The sequence below is a fragment of the Xyrauchen texanus genome, chromosome 19 (assembly GCF_025860055.1).
Source record: "Xyrauchen texanus isolate HMW12.3.18 chromosome 19, RBS_HiC_50CHRs, whole genome shotgun sequence".
NCBI classification, from domain to species: domain Eukaryota; kingdom Metazoa; phylum Chordata; class Actinopteri; order Cypriniformes; family Catostomidae; genus Xyrauchen; species Xyrauchen texanus.
The window spans coordinates 28,848,056-28,859,677 of NC_068294.1; the positions used below are offsets into that span (position 1 = coordinate 28,848,056).

At 37.3% G+C, this 11,622-nt stretch overlaps 1 protein-coding gene across 1 annotated transcript; it reads right to left on the reverse strand.

Moving 5' to 3' along the window:
• Positions 1–495: 495 nt before the first annotated feature.
• LOC127659883 (forkhead box protein O4-like) lies at positions 496–9,348 on the reverse strand. The gene is made up of 3 exons (XM_052149841.1): positions 7,148–9,348; positions 4,420–5,892; positions 496–4,309 (listed from the first exon to the last, which is right to left on the reverse strand). The coding sequence occupies exons 1-2, from the start codon at positions 7,577–7,579 to the stop codon at positions 4,444–4,446; spliced, it is 1,881 nt and encodes a 626-aa protein (XP_052005801.1). The 5' UTR covers positions 7,580–9,348; the 3' UTR covers positions 496–4,309; positions 4,420–4,443.
• Positions 9,349–11,622: the final 2,274 nt, after the last annotated feature.

Here is an 11,622-nt window from a genome sequence, read left to right on the forward strand (position 1 = left end):
TCAGTAAATAATGAGAGAGTTTTCATTTTTGGGTGAACTGTTCCTTTAAGGTGAGGTGTATTAAAAATTTAGAAAAGGTACCGGTTACCTTGTAAGGGCATAGTTACCCCTAAGACATATGCCTCTATGCTTTAATTGGCCATTCAGATTTAATTTATTTTTTATTGTTACATTGGCTACTCTGAGCCTTGGTTTATATACAAAAACATTTTTTAAACATTGACAGTGGTTTAATACAAAAGCCACAATTTGAATTAATCTTCAATTAATGAATGACCCTCACTTTTGGTAATGTTAAATGGACTGATGAAACTGAGTGCACATAGAACAGTCTGAGTTTACCAGATTAGATTTATTTCTATTATGCTGGACTGCTTTCAGTGACCTCTGGCTAACAAAGTAGGGGGTGACAAAAAAAAAAAAAAGCAATCAAGTACATATACAGTATATTGGCTATGCACAACTCGTCAGTCTTACATCCTGCCATAACCCCCCAAAAAGGAAAAAAGACCAAACATTTTTATACAATAATGTCTTGTGTTATCAACTGGGATATTCAGCAAACTCTTGAAAAAGTTAAAGGAACTAGAAGAATTCTAAAGAAGATAAAGAACAAAATTGAAGTTAATGTCAAACAAGGATATTAAGAGTGATTTGGATAGAGGGAAGGTGTAAAATTTCTGCATTTCATGCAGCGGCCCTGTAAATTCTGTCTGATGAGGCTAATGCAATATTCAACATTCCAGTCAACTCATGTTTTTTAATAAGCAAAACCTAGCCATGGTGTTAACCCTAACAAGCCACTTTCAGTTTGATCAAATACTTTGTATTCAGTCATCACTTGAGGAAATTAATTTCATCAACTTTTCTGAAAGATGTAACACGCAGGTATAAACAGCAATTACGTATACAAATGCAAACATGAGAAAAGGTATGCCCCAAAAGACAAGCACATTGACGTTAACTTTGATTCAAATTCAGTCTAAATCAGTTGCTGCAACAAACATTACACCAGACACCACTCATGAGGTGCATTGATACATCTTATGTGTCTAGATGGCCGAGCCCCTCCCTCCCCATTCACAGCTTTATTTATAATATACAAAAACTGAGAATTAAAATGTAGGTACATTTATTATACTTTTTTCTACATTAAGAAATTAAACTCAATAAGTGTTGCATAAAATTATTCAAGGCCCTGATATCTACATATGCACCAATCAAATATGGCCCTCTTTAATTGTCATGTTTAATAACTAGCACCGATGAATGAGAAAAAATATTCCTGTGTAAGGAGAGAGTGCATTAACAGTTTATCTAATGCACTCAGACCCGTACATTGAAGTGATAAGATCAACTAATGCCAGCTTTTAAATTTAAGCCTAATCTATACACCATCAACAACAACAACATCAAAAAAACAACAACTTCAGAATGCTGGCTTTAGAGTAAAACCCATCTGAACAAATAATTAAATAAAATATCAATCTTCTACTACAAAGAAGGTCCATGTTGAAAAGAAAAGGGCATTAAAACTTAATGGTTTGCTCTGGAGCAACATGCTATTGTGATAATTGGCAGTTTACAGGTTTTTGTAGGGATTCTACAAATGCATACATTAGATAAATCTCTCATAATAAACTGCAACATTAGATACATTTCTGCAATGTTACAATATCTGTGATGGTTGGCTTGCATAAATGACTTTCATAATTTAGAAAAGGCCATGAGCAAAGAAGTCATAAAATGATTATCTCATTACTTCCTTGCAGAACTTGTTTAATTTTCATAACCCTGAGAGTGAAACATTGCATTAATAATTTTCGGTTGGACCAGTTTTACTTTGAGATGAAATCAGTTAGATTGCCAAGACATTGATAAGTGCTCATGAAGAAAAACAATTTTTTTCTTCCAGCATAATCAATTATAGCAATTTTCTAATTTTAGAGCATGGTTTTCTGTTAAATACGCTCATGCAGTTTATCAATTTGAGATTTAGATTACATAGTTTCTGAACAGTTTTGTAAAGCTTATCTGCACTGCAATGTCTCTATCCCCTGCTCTCACTGTCTGGCATGCAGTTTTTAGTGTTCCTTTGGTTATGTATAAAATCTACATGCATCTTCTTTTACAAAAATAAAAAATACATAGAAAATTACCATTAAAAATATGAAATAGCTTCTGCTCAGATTAAAAAACAACATTAACAGCACTTTTCTTATTAGTATCTGTTAATAGTAACAGGCCAAACTAAATCATACATTAGAATTAGAATTGATTCAAACATTCAACTGTTTTTGTTCTTTAATAATGTTTCCAAAAATGACGAGTAGTGCTGTTTATATAAAACTGATCAATGAGAAAAAAGAAATTCTTCATGCCCTGTGTCTCTGTGAGCACAGTGTATATGCCCGAGGAACCATAATGTCTCATAAAAGTACTCATTATTGTACATGTTCTCTTCAAACTCACAAATAGCGGATAAAATGACTTGCTTTTTAAATGAATTCTGTCATCGGTGTGTTTGAATCAAGTTTCGGGAGCATTACACGTTTCTCACACACACCCTTCTGTGCGCACACACACAAAAAATCTTCAGATATTGCATTCAGCAAAAGAGCACTCAATTTCCAACAATAACACTATGTCATTTTACCTGTTGACGGAATCAAAAAGCATCAAAATGCCCTATGTAAAATCACATTTCTTTATACTGTTGTCATCACTAGCAAACACTTAAGAAATATTCTGGGTTCAATACAAGTTAAGCAAAATAGACAGCATTTGTTGCGTATTGTTGATTACGACAAATATCATTTAGACTTGCCCCTTCTGTTCTTCAAAAAGAACAAGAAGAAAAATCTAACAGTGAGGCACTTACAACAGAATTGAATGTGGCCAATTTTTTGCATAGAAAAATTCTCCTTCTCCTTTAAGACTTGACAATAAACGCCCACTGTTCTGATTGACTCTCTGCTTTGGACAGACCAGCTCTCACTTCTTACCATCTCACTGCTCACTACTATGGGGCAGGGCTATGGAAGTGGAAAAGGCATAAGGTGTGTTTGTGGAGGTGGTCAGATGCAGATTTCTACCACAGTGTGACGTCAAAATGTAAGGAAATTAGAGAATGTTTTGTCAGCTTGGTTTTTATGCTACAGCAGTGATTTTAGAACTTTTTATTTAAGTTCTGAAATGAAAATGAGAAGATCAAGGAAAATTGTATTCTTCATGTCATGATCCCTTTAAGGAGGTTCAAGTCAAAATTTACTTTTGAGGTAACCAACATTATGCCACAAATGCTATTGATTGAGCTTAACTTGTATTGAACTCAGAATATTCCTTTAAGAGCAGACAATTAAAACATTTAAGAATCAGTCTCTACTCTTCAGTACAATAGAGGAAATACACCTTCTCGAGAGCTGAGGTCATGAAAGCAAAAATTGCACATTGAACACCACAGCGTCACCAAACCACCATAAAATCATTCAGCAATGTTTTGACCCCTTTTATGTATATGAAACAAGTGTATGATTCGTACTACTGATGGGGAGTGCTTTTTAGAGTACACAGAAAACTGTTCAAACGTGCACTATATTCTTGGCTCGGTGGGAACTTTGCCTCTCAGAGGATCATGTTGGATGGAGAGGATCAAGATGTTCTCAACATAACATTCCTATGGCGGAATGTTATTTTTCTCCTCAGAAGGGGTCAGAGAGCAATCACATCATGTCAACAGGTCAACTGTGAAATCACATCATCAATGCAGTATTGTGACTAAAAAGACTGCTCAGACCCATCAGCTGCTGATCACCGAATGAGCATTCACATAAAAAAAAGATGCAGAGTTTGATCCTCCTGAATGAATGAGCTCCATTTTCAGGGTAATGAAGATCAAGGAGGAGTACTTTCTCCATCTTACACTACTCTGGTAGTACTAATCACAGGCATTGCTGTAATAAACATGAGTAGTTGTTTATTAGTTGTGCTTCTCTAGTCTGTGTTTTCTCTCAATTGGCCTAGACAACTCCAAATAAATGGTAACTTTCAACGCAAAAAATAATAAAATATGTTTCAAGACCATGTTCCGTCAAAGTTGACATTGGCACTTGACATGAATGAGGTTTGCTTTCGTCATCTAATTGAAAATTCTGACACAAGACTTTTTGGCCAAGTGTGCACTGTCCTTGGCCAAAGCAGTTTATGTATTTGAGGTACAATGGCAAATGTAGAGGCAAAACTATGACAATATGTCCAGGCAATGTGCCACACTTCTTTCAATGTTTTGTGTCTAGGATGGGGGACTGTCCTGTAAAATAGAGAAGAAGACAAAAAGGAAGACAACCTTAAATAGATAATTCAGAATTACAATAACTGAAATACAGATAATTGCTTCAGAAGATATAATAGGTACATTACCTGTTCTCATCTTTACCTAAAGAGTTAGCTAGGCACCCAGTTGTGGGAGGAACTTTGTGTGGTCGCTGGCCCTGCATAACCCTGTCCACTCTGTATGATGGGATCAAAGTTGAAGTCAATCAAGTCTCCATCCATAAGATCACTGTTGATAATATAATCCACATCACAGTCCAGGTTTTCAGTGAACATCTCAATATCCAAGTCTGTAGGCAGACGTTCCTGGGAAGGCATAAAGCAGGGTGGTGTAGCAAATTGGCCTAAACCTTGCAGACCTCCATTCCCACCAGGTGAATTAAAAGCTCCATGTTGTAGATGTCCACACCCAGGCAGCTGATGCTGTGTCTTCATAGTTGTGAGCGGAGATGGCTCCTGGCTCATGCCTGAGTGCATGATTCCAAAGCCCATTTGTGAGTGCTGGAGTTGGGGTTGAGGCTGGAGTGTCATTTGCCCCACTGTGCTTGCATCCATGGTCTTGCTCAATATCATTTGACCTGGCTTAGCCTGACTGCTGGTCATAGATCCCCCAAGCCCTAAAAGACCTGTGCCTCTTTGGCTCGGCATGAGAGGATCCATCTGGCTCATCATGACATCACTGGGTGGGGGTGAGTCAGAGGTAAGGAGAGCCTCAAGGCTGGAGGGCACATGAGTACTGAAACCACTGTGGGATCCAGGACCAGGCAGAGGGTTAAAGAGGGAGTTTCCAAAGCTGGAAGGGCTTGCACTGGATCGAGCACTCGACTGGATCGAGCTCTGTGGCCCTGGTGGAGTTGACCCCTGTGAAGCCTTCGTTGGCTGCAGTGGTCTAAATGAGGAAAAGCTGGATCCTCGAGGCAGCAGAGTGGATGCAGAAGGCAGTGGCTGAGGGGGAGCTGGGGGAGCTGTGCTTGGGCTTGCACCCCCTTGCGGACCTGTCATTAAATTAAGCCCATCAATCAAGTCCAGTTCTTCCATGAGGGTCTCAGTTAGTGTTGGGGGAAGATTACCTGTGGAATAGCCACCAAGAAGCCCTTCCTCAGGTAATTCATCCTCGTCTTCTTGCCCTGTGGCAATAGGAGACAGCCTACCACTAAGTGTGCTGGCATTTGAGCTTGTACGTGGCCTGAAGCTTGTCCACATGTCAGGGTCATCCAGGCTACCACGAGAGGAGGGGCTGCTGCAGTTTACTCCCCATTTCCCAAACTGGCCCGTAGGCCCAGGACTGTCTCCACCTCCAGTGGCAGAAACACCATCACCCTGCATGGCACCTCCAGAGCCCCCAATCCCACCTGATCCAGCCTGCTTTTTAGTCTGCTTTGCCCGAATACGACTTTTAAGCAATTTATTGCTGTTGTCCATCGAGGCTGCACGGCGGCGTGGGGCCTTGCCGGTCTTACCCCCCTCAGGATTAAGCATCCACCAGGAGCTCTTTCCTGTGGACTCATTGTGCACTCGCAGGAACTTGTTGTGGAGGGACAAGTTGTGGCGAATGGAGTTCTAAGTAGGATAACAAAATAACGGTATGTATTAAATTAAACATGACAATAAAATGTAGTCTTAAAATAATATACTGGGTACAAGTTAAAGGAATAGTTTAGCAAAAAATAATAATTCTCTCATCATTGATTCCCCCTCATGCCAACCTAGATGTGTATGACATTCTTTCTTCTAAAGAACACAATCAAATATTTTTAGAAGAATATCTCAGCTCTATATGTCTATACAATGCTATAATAAAACTTTGCAGCTCCAAAAACACAAAGGCAGCATAAAAGTAATCAATTTGACTTCAGTGGTTTAATCTGTGTCTTCTGAAGCGATCCAATTGATTTTGAGTGAGAACAGACCAAAAGGTAACTATTTTTTCTTGCCATAGCGGTCTCTAGGCTTGATGGAAGTGTAAATGAGCCAGATGTCAAGATTTATATTTGCAGACTTTATGTCCTTTATGGAGCTTGAAAGTTTTGGTCACAATTCACTTGCATTGTATGGACCTGAAGAGCTTAAATATTCTTCTAAAAATCTTCATTAGTGCTCTGTAGATAAAGAAAGTCATACACATCTGGCATGGCATGACGGTGAGTAAATGATGAGAGAATTTTCATTTTTGGGGAACTATTCAAGTACATTCAATCCACAGTATTTGTGGCATAATGTTGATTACCACAAAAATTTATTTCGACTTGTCCCTCTTTTTCTTGAAAAAAAAAAAAAAAAAGAAAAGACAAATGGAGTTTACAGTGAGGCACTTCCAATGGAAATGAATAGGGCCAAATTTTGGAAGGTGTAAAAAGGCAGAAATGTCATGCTTATAATTGTATAAAAATACTTACAATTATTCTTCTGTTAAAACTCGTGTTTTATTTGAGCTGTAAAGTTGTGTACATTTTATTTTTCGTTATCATGGCAAAGAAGTTTAACTTTACAAAGAAAAGTTTAGTAAGCGATTCCACCACACTAAAATCATGTTAACACACATATTGTTTGCATTGGCCCCATTCATTTCCATTGTAAGTGACTCAATGTAAGCCAGATTTTAGCTTTTCTTTTCTTTTTTAAAGAAAATGACAGACTTGAATTTAATAAAATTTTTGTGGTAACCAACATTATGCCCCAAATGCTATTGATTGAGCTTAACTTGTACTGAACCTGGAATATTCTTTTGATTTATGTAGTCTAAACTGCAAATGACAGTAATATTAACAAGCATAACATAGATTTGATCTTTGCAAATAATAATAACCAACGTTACCTTCCACCCAGCAGAACTGTTACTGTCGCCTTTATCCTTAAAGTATGGAACCGTTTTTACCATCCAATCGTAGATCTGTGCCAGAGTAAGTCGTTTTTCTGGCGAGTTTTCAATCGCCTGGCTGATCAGATCTGCGTAAGACTGATTACCCCATGCATTACGCCGGGAAGAGCCTTTACGAGGCGTGGCCCCGCCCACTCCTGCGATGACCCCGCCCTCTGAGAGCGCAACTTTGTCAGGCTCGGATATGATTGGTTGAGGCTCGTGTTTGTCTTCCTCGGCGGGCGGACTTCCTGCAGCGGACTCTGAGCCGTCTGCACCCCCTGCTTTGACAGCTGAGATGTCGGGTCTAGGCAACGGCCATGTACATGACCTCGGTCTGCTCTGCGGCTCAAAATCTGGGTCAATTGGGGGTACGGTTTCTTCCTCCATTGTGCGATGCAATTCAAACAATTTCAAACGAATACTATATTTAAATTAACTTGTTTTCTGGCGATTATATAATATATATAAACAAGTTAAAATAAATATTAAAATGGGGGATAAAATTAAGAGTAAAACCGATTACGAAATATAACTATACAAAAATCCAGTACTTGTGCAATAGTTTTGTTCAGGAATTTAGGATTTTCCACGGTTGATTGATATTACACTACAGTATACGTATCACAAGTAAACGGAGTTATACAGATATATAACTATAGTAAACACCACATTTAACCGTAACGCACGGATCCCATCTCAAGGGTAATGGAGCAATTTCATATAATCTGAACACACCAATATAGCGTCAGTTAATCCTCAGATTGGAGATTAAAGGGGACAAATAATCTCCTTAATAGTAACTAACATAAACCTTCTGATTTACACAGAGCAAACAAGGATAGAAGAGGGCTCTCTTTGTTTATGTAGAAAGAACAAAGGAAATTCACTACATTAGCATCACTACATCAAAACAGTTGGATTGAAAATATATCACAACGACACACTGGAATGACGGGACGGCCTACGAAATGTTATACTAGATGTGTTCTTCATAAACACTAAATAAACAATTTTTTTAAAATGTATTCAAACGTATAATTTATGCAGAGACAGTAAGTCTCTTACATTTTACATAAGTAAAATGGCAAAACCAATGGGAGTAAGTGCTGTAATTGCTATCAAGCAATCACCTCCCACGGTTTCCTATTCTAGCAGCGAATGGCTGATTGGCTTTCGCAATTAGTTACACTTTAGACCGAGAAAAATTACAGAAGACCAACTACAACCTGCTTATTTCCACAAATAAAGATAAACCACCATCATCTGAAAGCATCACGTCCTATGGGAACCCTCTTGTAAACTAAGTATTTTCGTGTTTCTAGCGCAATTACTATATAATCTAAGAATACTGTCCTTGTAAACTAATTCAAGTGAGAGGGAATTACTTGTTTGAGCTGCCTGTCAAAGTCAATCGACCGCCTGTCATATTATTTTGTTGCTCGGGATCCATTATTAAGATAAAACATGAAAATTAAGGTTTAATACGAAATAAATGCATCTCAAGTTCGCACAATTCAAATGCTTTGAGATAGAATGTTAAATCGAATAAAGTACTTTCAAACTTAAAATTCATCACACTCAAAATTGTATAATAGAAAAGACCAAGTCAATGTCTTACAAGCGTGTTCGATCATAATGGGTTGTTTTTTGGGTTTGATCATAAAAGAAAAAGAGGGAAAAAATCTGTGTTATTGTCGTTCAAGTTTCGCCTGTCACCATCTGCCATGTTCCTCGAGACGCAGCTACACACGATGCTCGCGCAGACACTGTAAGCCGAATGCGTCCGTCCTGTAGAAGTCCTCCCAAATATAAATACACACGACGTCCAAACTATTCTTCAAAATATGACGAAAAGTTGTAGTTTGCCTTGCTTCATGAATTCAGTCGCCAATCCGTCGGCCTGTGGGACAAAACTCGAAAGCGTAGTTTTACTACGGAGAGAGTAACTACATGGCCACCTAGTTAGCCAACTCCTCTTTTTATGAGTTAAAATCCCTCCGGTAAAAGTCGGAAGAAACCAGCTTTTCTTCAGTAACTTGGTCGTCTGTGTGATTTAAAGCCAAATCATTCCCCTTTGCTCTTAATGGACATAGGCAAACGATCTTTCGTGTTTTGTTTTGACTCGAGGCGAAGACTCCCTTCTGACGTCTGTTTACCACGGCCAGACAACGCGGTCTGCGCATGCGTGAGGGGATTGATGGGAAATGCAGTCAGTCATGTGATGAGTTATGCTTGTGCACCGTAAACACGACCGGAGAAAACCGGGATCTCGAGCACACCAAATTGTTATTACGTAACAGTTTCTAACAGCGTGTGTCTGTGTGATAGAGAAAGAAAGGAGTCCTTACCGGGGCTAAATGGTTTCGTAATTTTAGGGCACAGGTTTTCATATAGCGTATGCAATAAAAAGGAAATCAAGTGCTAGGCGCTGTGCGCGAGATCTCCTTAGCCAGTGCAGTCTACATAGTTACAGTTGAAATTGCAAGCCCTTTCTAAATTTAGATCAAGTGGATGGAAACACTAAACTATCGGAAATTTCCGCGTGTTTAGGTTTCTTTTATGGATGATGTCCTAGTTGGTTTATATAGTAAATGAAGCTCTTAAAAAAGCTCCCTGAACGGTGTTATGAAACTGCCATTTAGATTACTTATTTTAAAACATATTGACACATTGTCAAAGTATCATTCTTTCTAGATCCAGGTCAGCTGTTGCGTTTTTAAATGCGTGCAAGAGTGTCAGGACATTAGCCGCTGATCTCCGATAAGAACTACAATACCCACAGGACCATCAGTTGGCGGAAGAGGACACATAGCATGATGCAACTCCTCACCCTTTAGTGATATTGAAAGTCGATGTTTATAAATGTTCTGTACATTCATTGTATTTATTTTGATAGGAAATCTGTGCGTTTTGACTAGAAAGAGCCTATCATGGTACAGGACAGAAACATTCTAATACCACTTTTTTATTTTTAAATTTAAAAAGGATATATAAAATATGTAGTTAAACTGACATTCCACCACTCTGCTCATTGCTTTCAAGCAAGCTCAAGTAGATGTCTTTGTTTAATCTCAAAGGAATATTCCGGGTTCAATACAAGTTAAACTCAATCAACAGCATTAGGGGTATAATGTTGATTACCACAAAAATAAATTTAGACTTGCAAATAACTTTTAGCAAATATCGAGGTTACTGTGAGGCACTTTCAATGAAAGTGGGGCCAAATATTTTTTTTATTAAAATACTCACTTTTTCAAAAGTATAGCCACAACATATAAAGGATACATATGTAAACATGATTTTAGTGTGATAAAATCACTTACAAACCTTTTCTGCATAAAGTTATAGCCAGTTTTACAACTTTGTTACCATGGCGATGTAGTGACAACAAACCCTAAAACAACATTTAAACAACTTTATAGCTCAAATAATACACAAGTAGTAACAAAATGATTAATATAAGTGCTTTTGTAAAATTATAAGCTTAACATTTCTGTTTAAACCCTCCAAAACTTTACCCCATTCACTTCCATTTTCCCCATTCACTTTCATTGTAAGTTTATCACTTTAACCTCGATTTTAGCTTTTTTTTTTTTTTTTTTTTTTTGTGGTAATCAACATTATGCCACAAATGCTGTTGATTGTGCTTAACTTGTATTAAACCTTGAACATTCCATTATTTTTTAGTTTATTCAGGATTTACATCAATCAGGCAAACTTGCTTTATAGAGCTGTAACAGCACCTTACATATATGTCACTTCATTAAAGCAACAAATAAGAAAGAAAATCCCAAGTTCTGTTATCACTTATTTGTTCAATTTGAAGATTTTATTTTTCTTATTTTAAAGATCACTGAGGAATCCCACTTCTTGCTTGACCAGGTGTTAATATTACAGTCAAAGTAAGTACAGAAGATTGACAAAGAAAAGTTAAAGTTTGGTGAATAAAAGACTACTAGCCCTAGTGTTATTCTGTAGATCGTACAAAGCAGGATCTTGTTCCTAACCAGTGTTGGGTGTAATCCAGTTACAAAGTAATTATTAACTGCAATCTAATTACTTTTTTTAGTTAAAAAAAAGTAGTTTAATGTTTTACATTTTAATTTGTTGTAATCAAATTACAGTTCCCGACTTACTTTAATTTAATTACTTTACATTAAAGTACATTATAGGGTTATGTTTATTTCTAACATACTATTTCTATTACATAACGAGTCATTTTGAAGATGAAATGTGAAGAAATATAGACATTATTTTGAATTTGTTGAGTAGAAAAACGTTTTAGAAAGTATCTAAAATGTAAAGTTAGTTATGCGATTACCTTGTAATGAAGTAATTAGTAAAGTATTCTGATTACAATTTCAGATAAATAATTCATCTTTTATAGTAGATTACTATTTTTAAGTAACCCACCCAAGTATTACCTTCAG

Excerpts from the sequence above, each read along its gene's own strand:
- LOC127659883 (XM_052149841.1), bottom strand. The coding sequence starts at position 7,579 with ATGGAGGAAGAAACCGTACCCCCAATTGACCCAGATTTTGAGCCGCAG. Across the intron at positions 5,893-7,147 it reads ACAGTTCTGCTGGGTGGAAG|AACTCCATTCGCCACAACTT; the intron begins GTAACGTTGGTT and ends TATCCTACTTAG.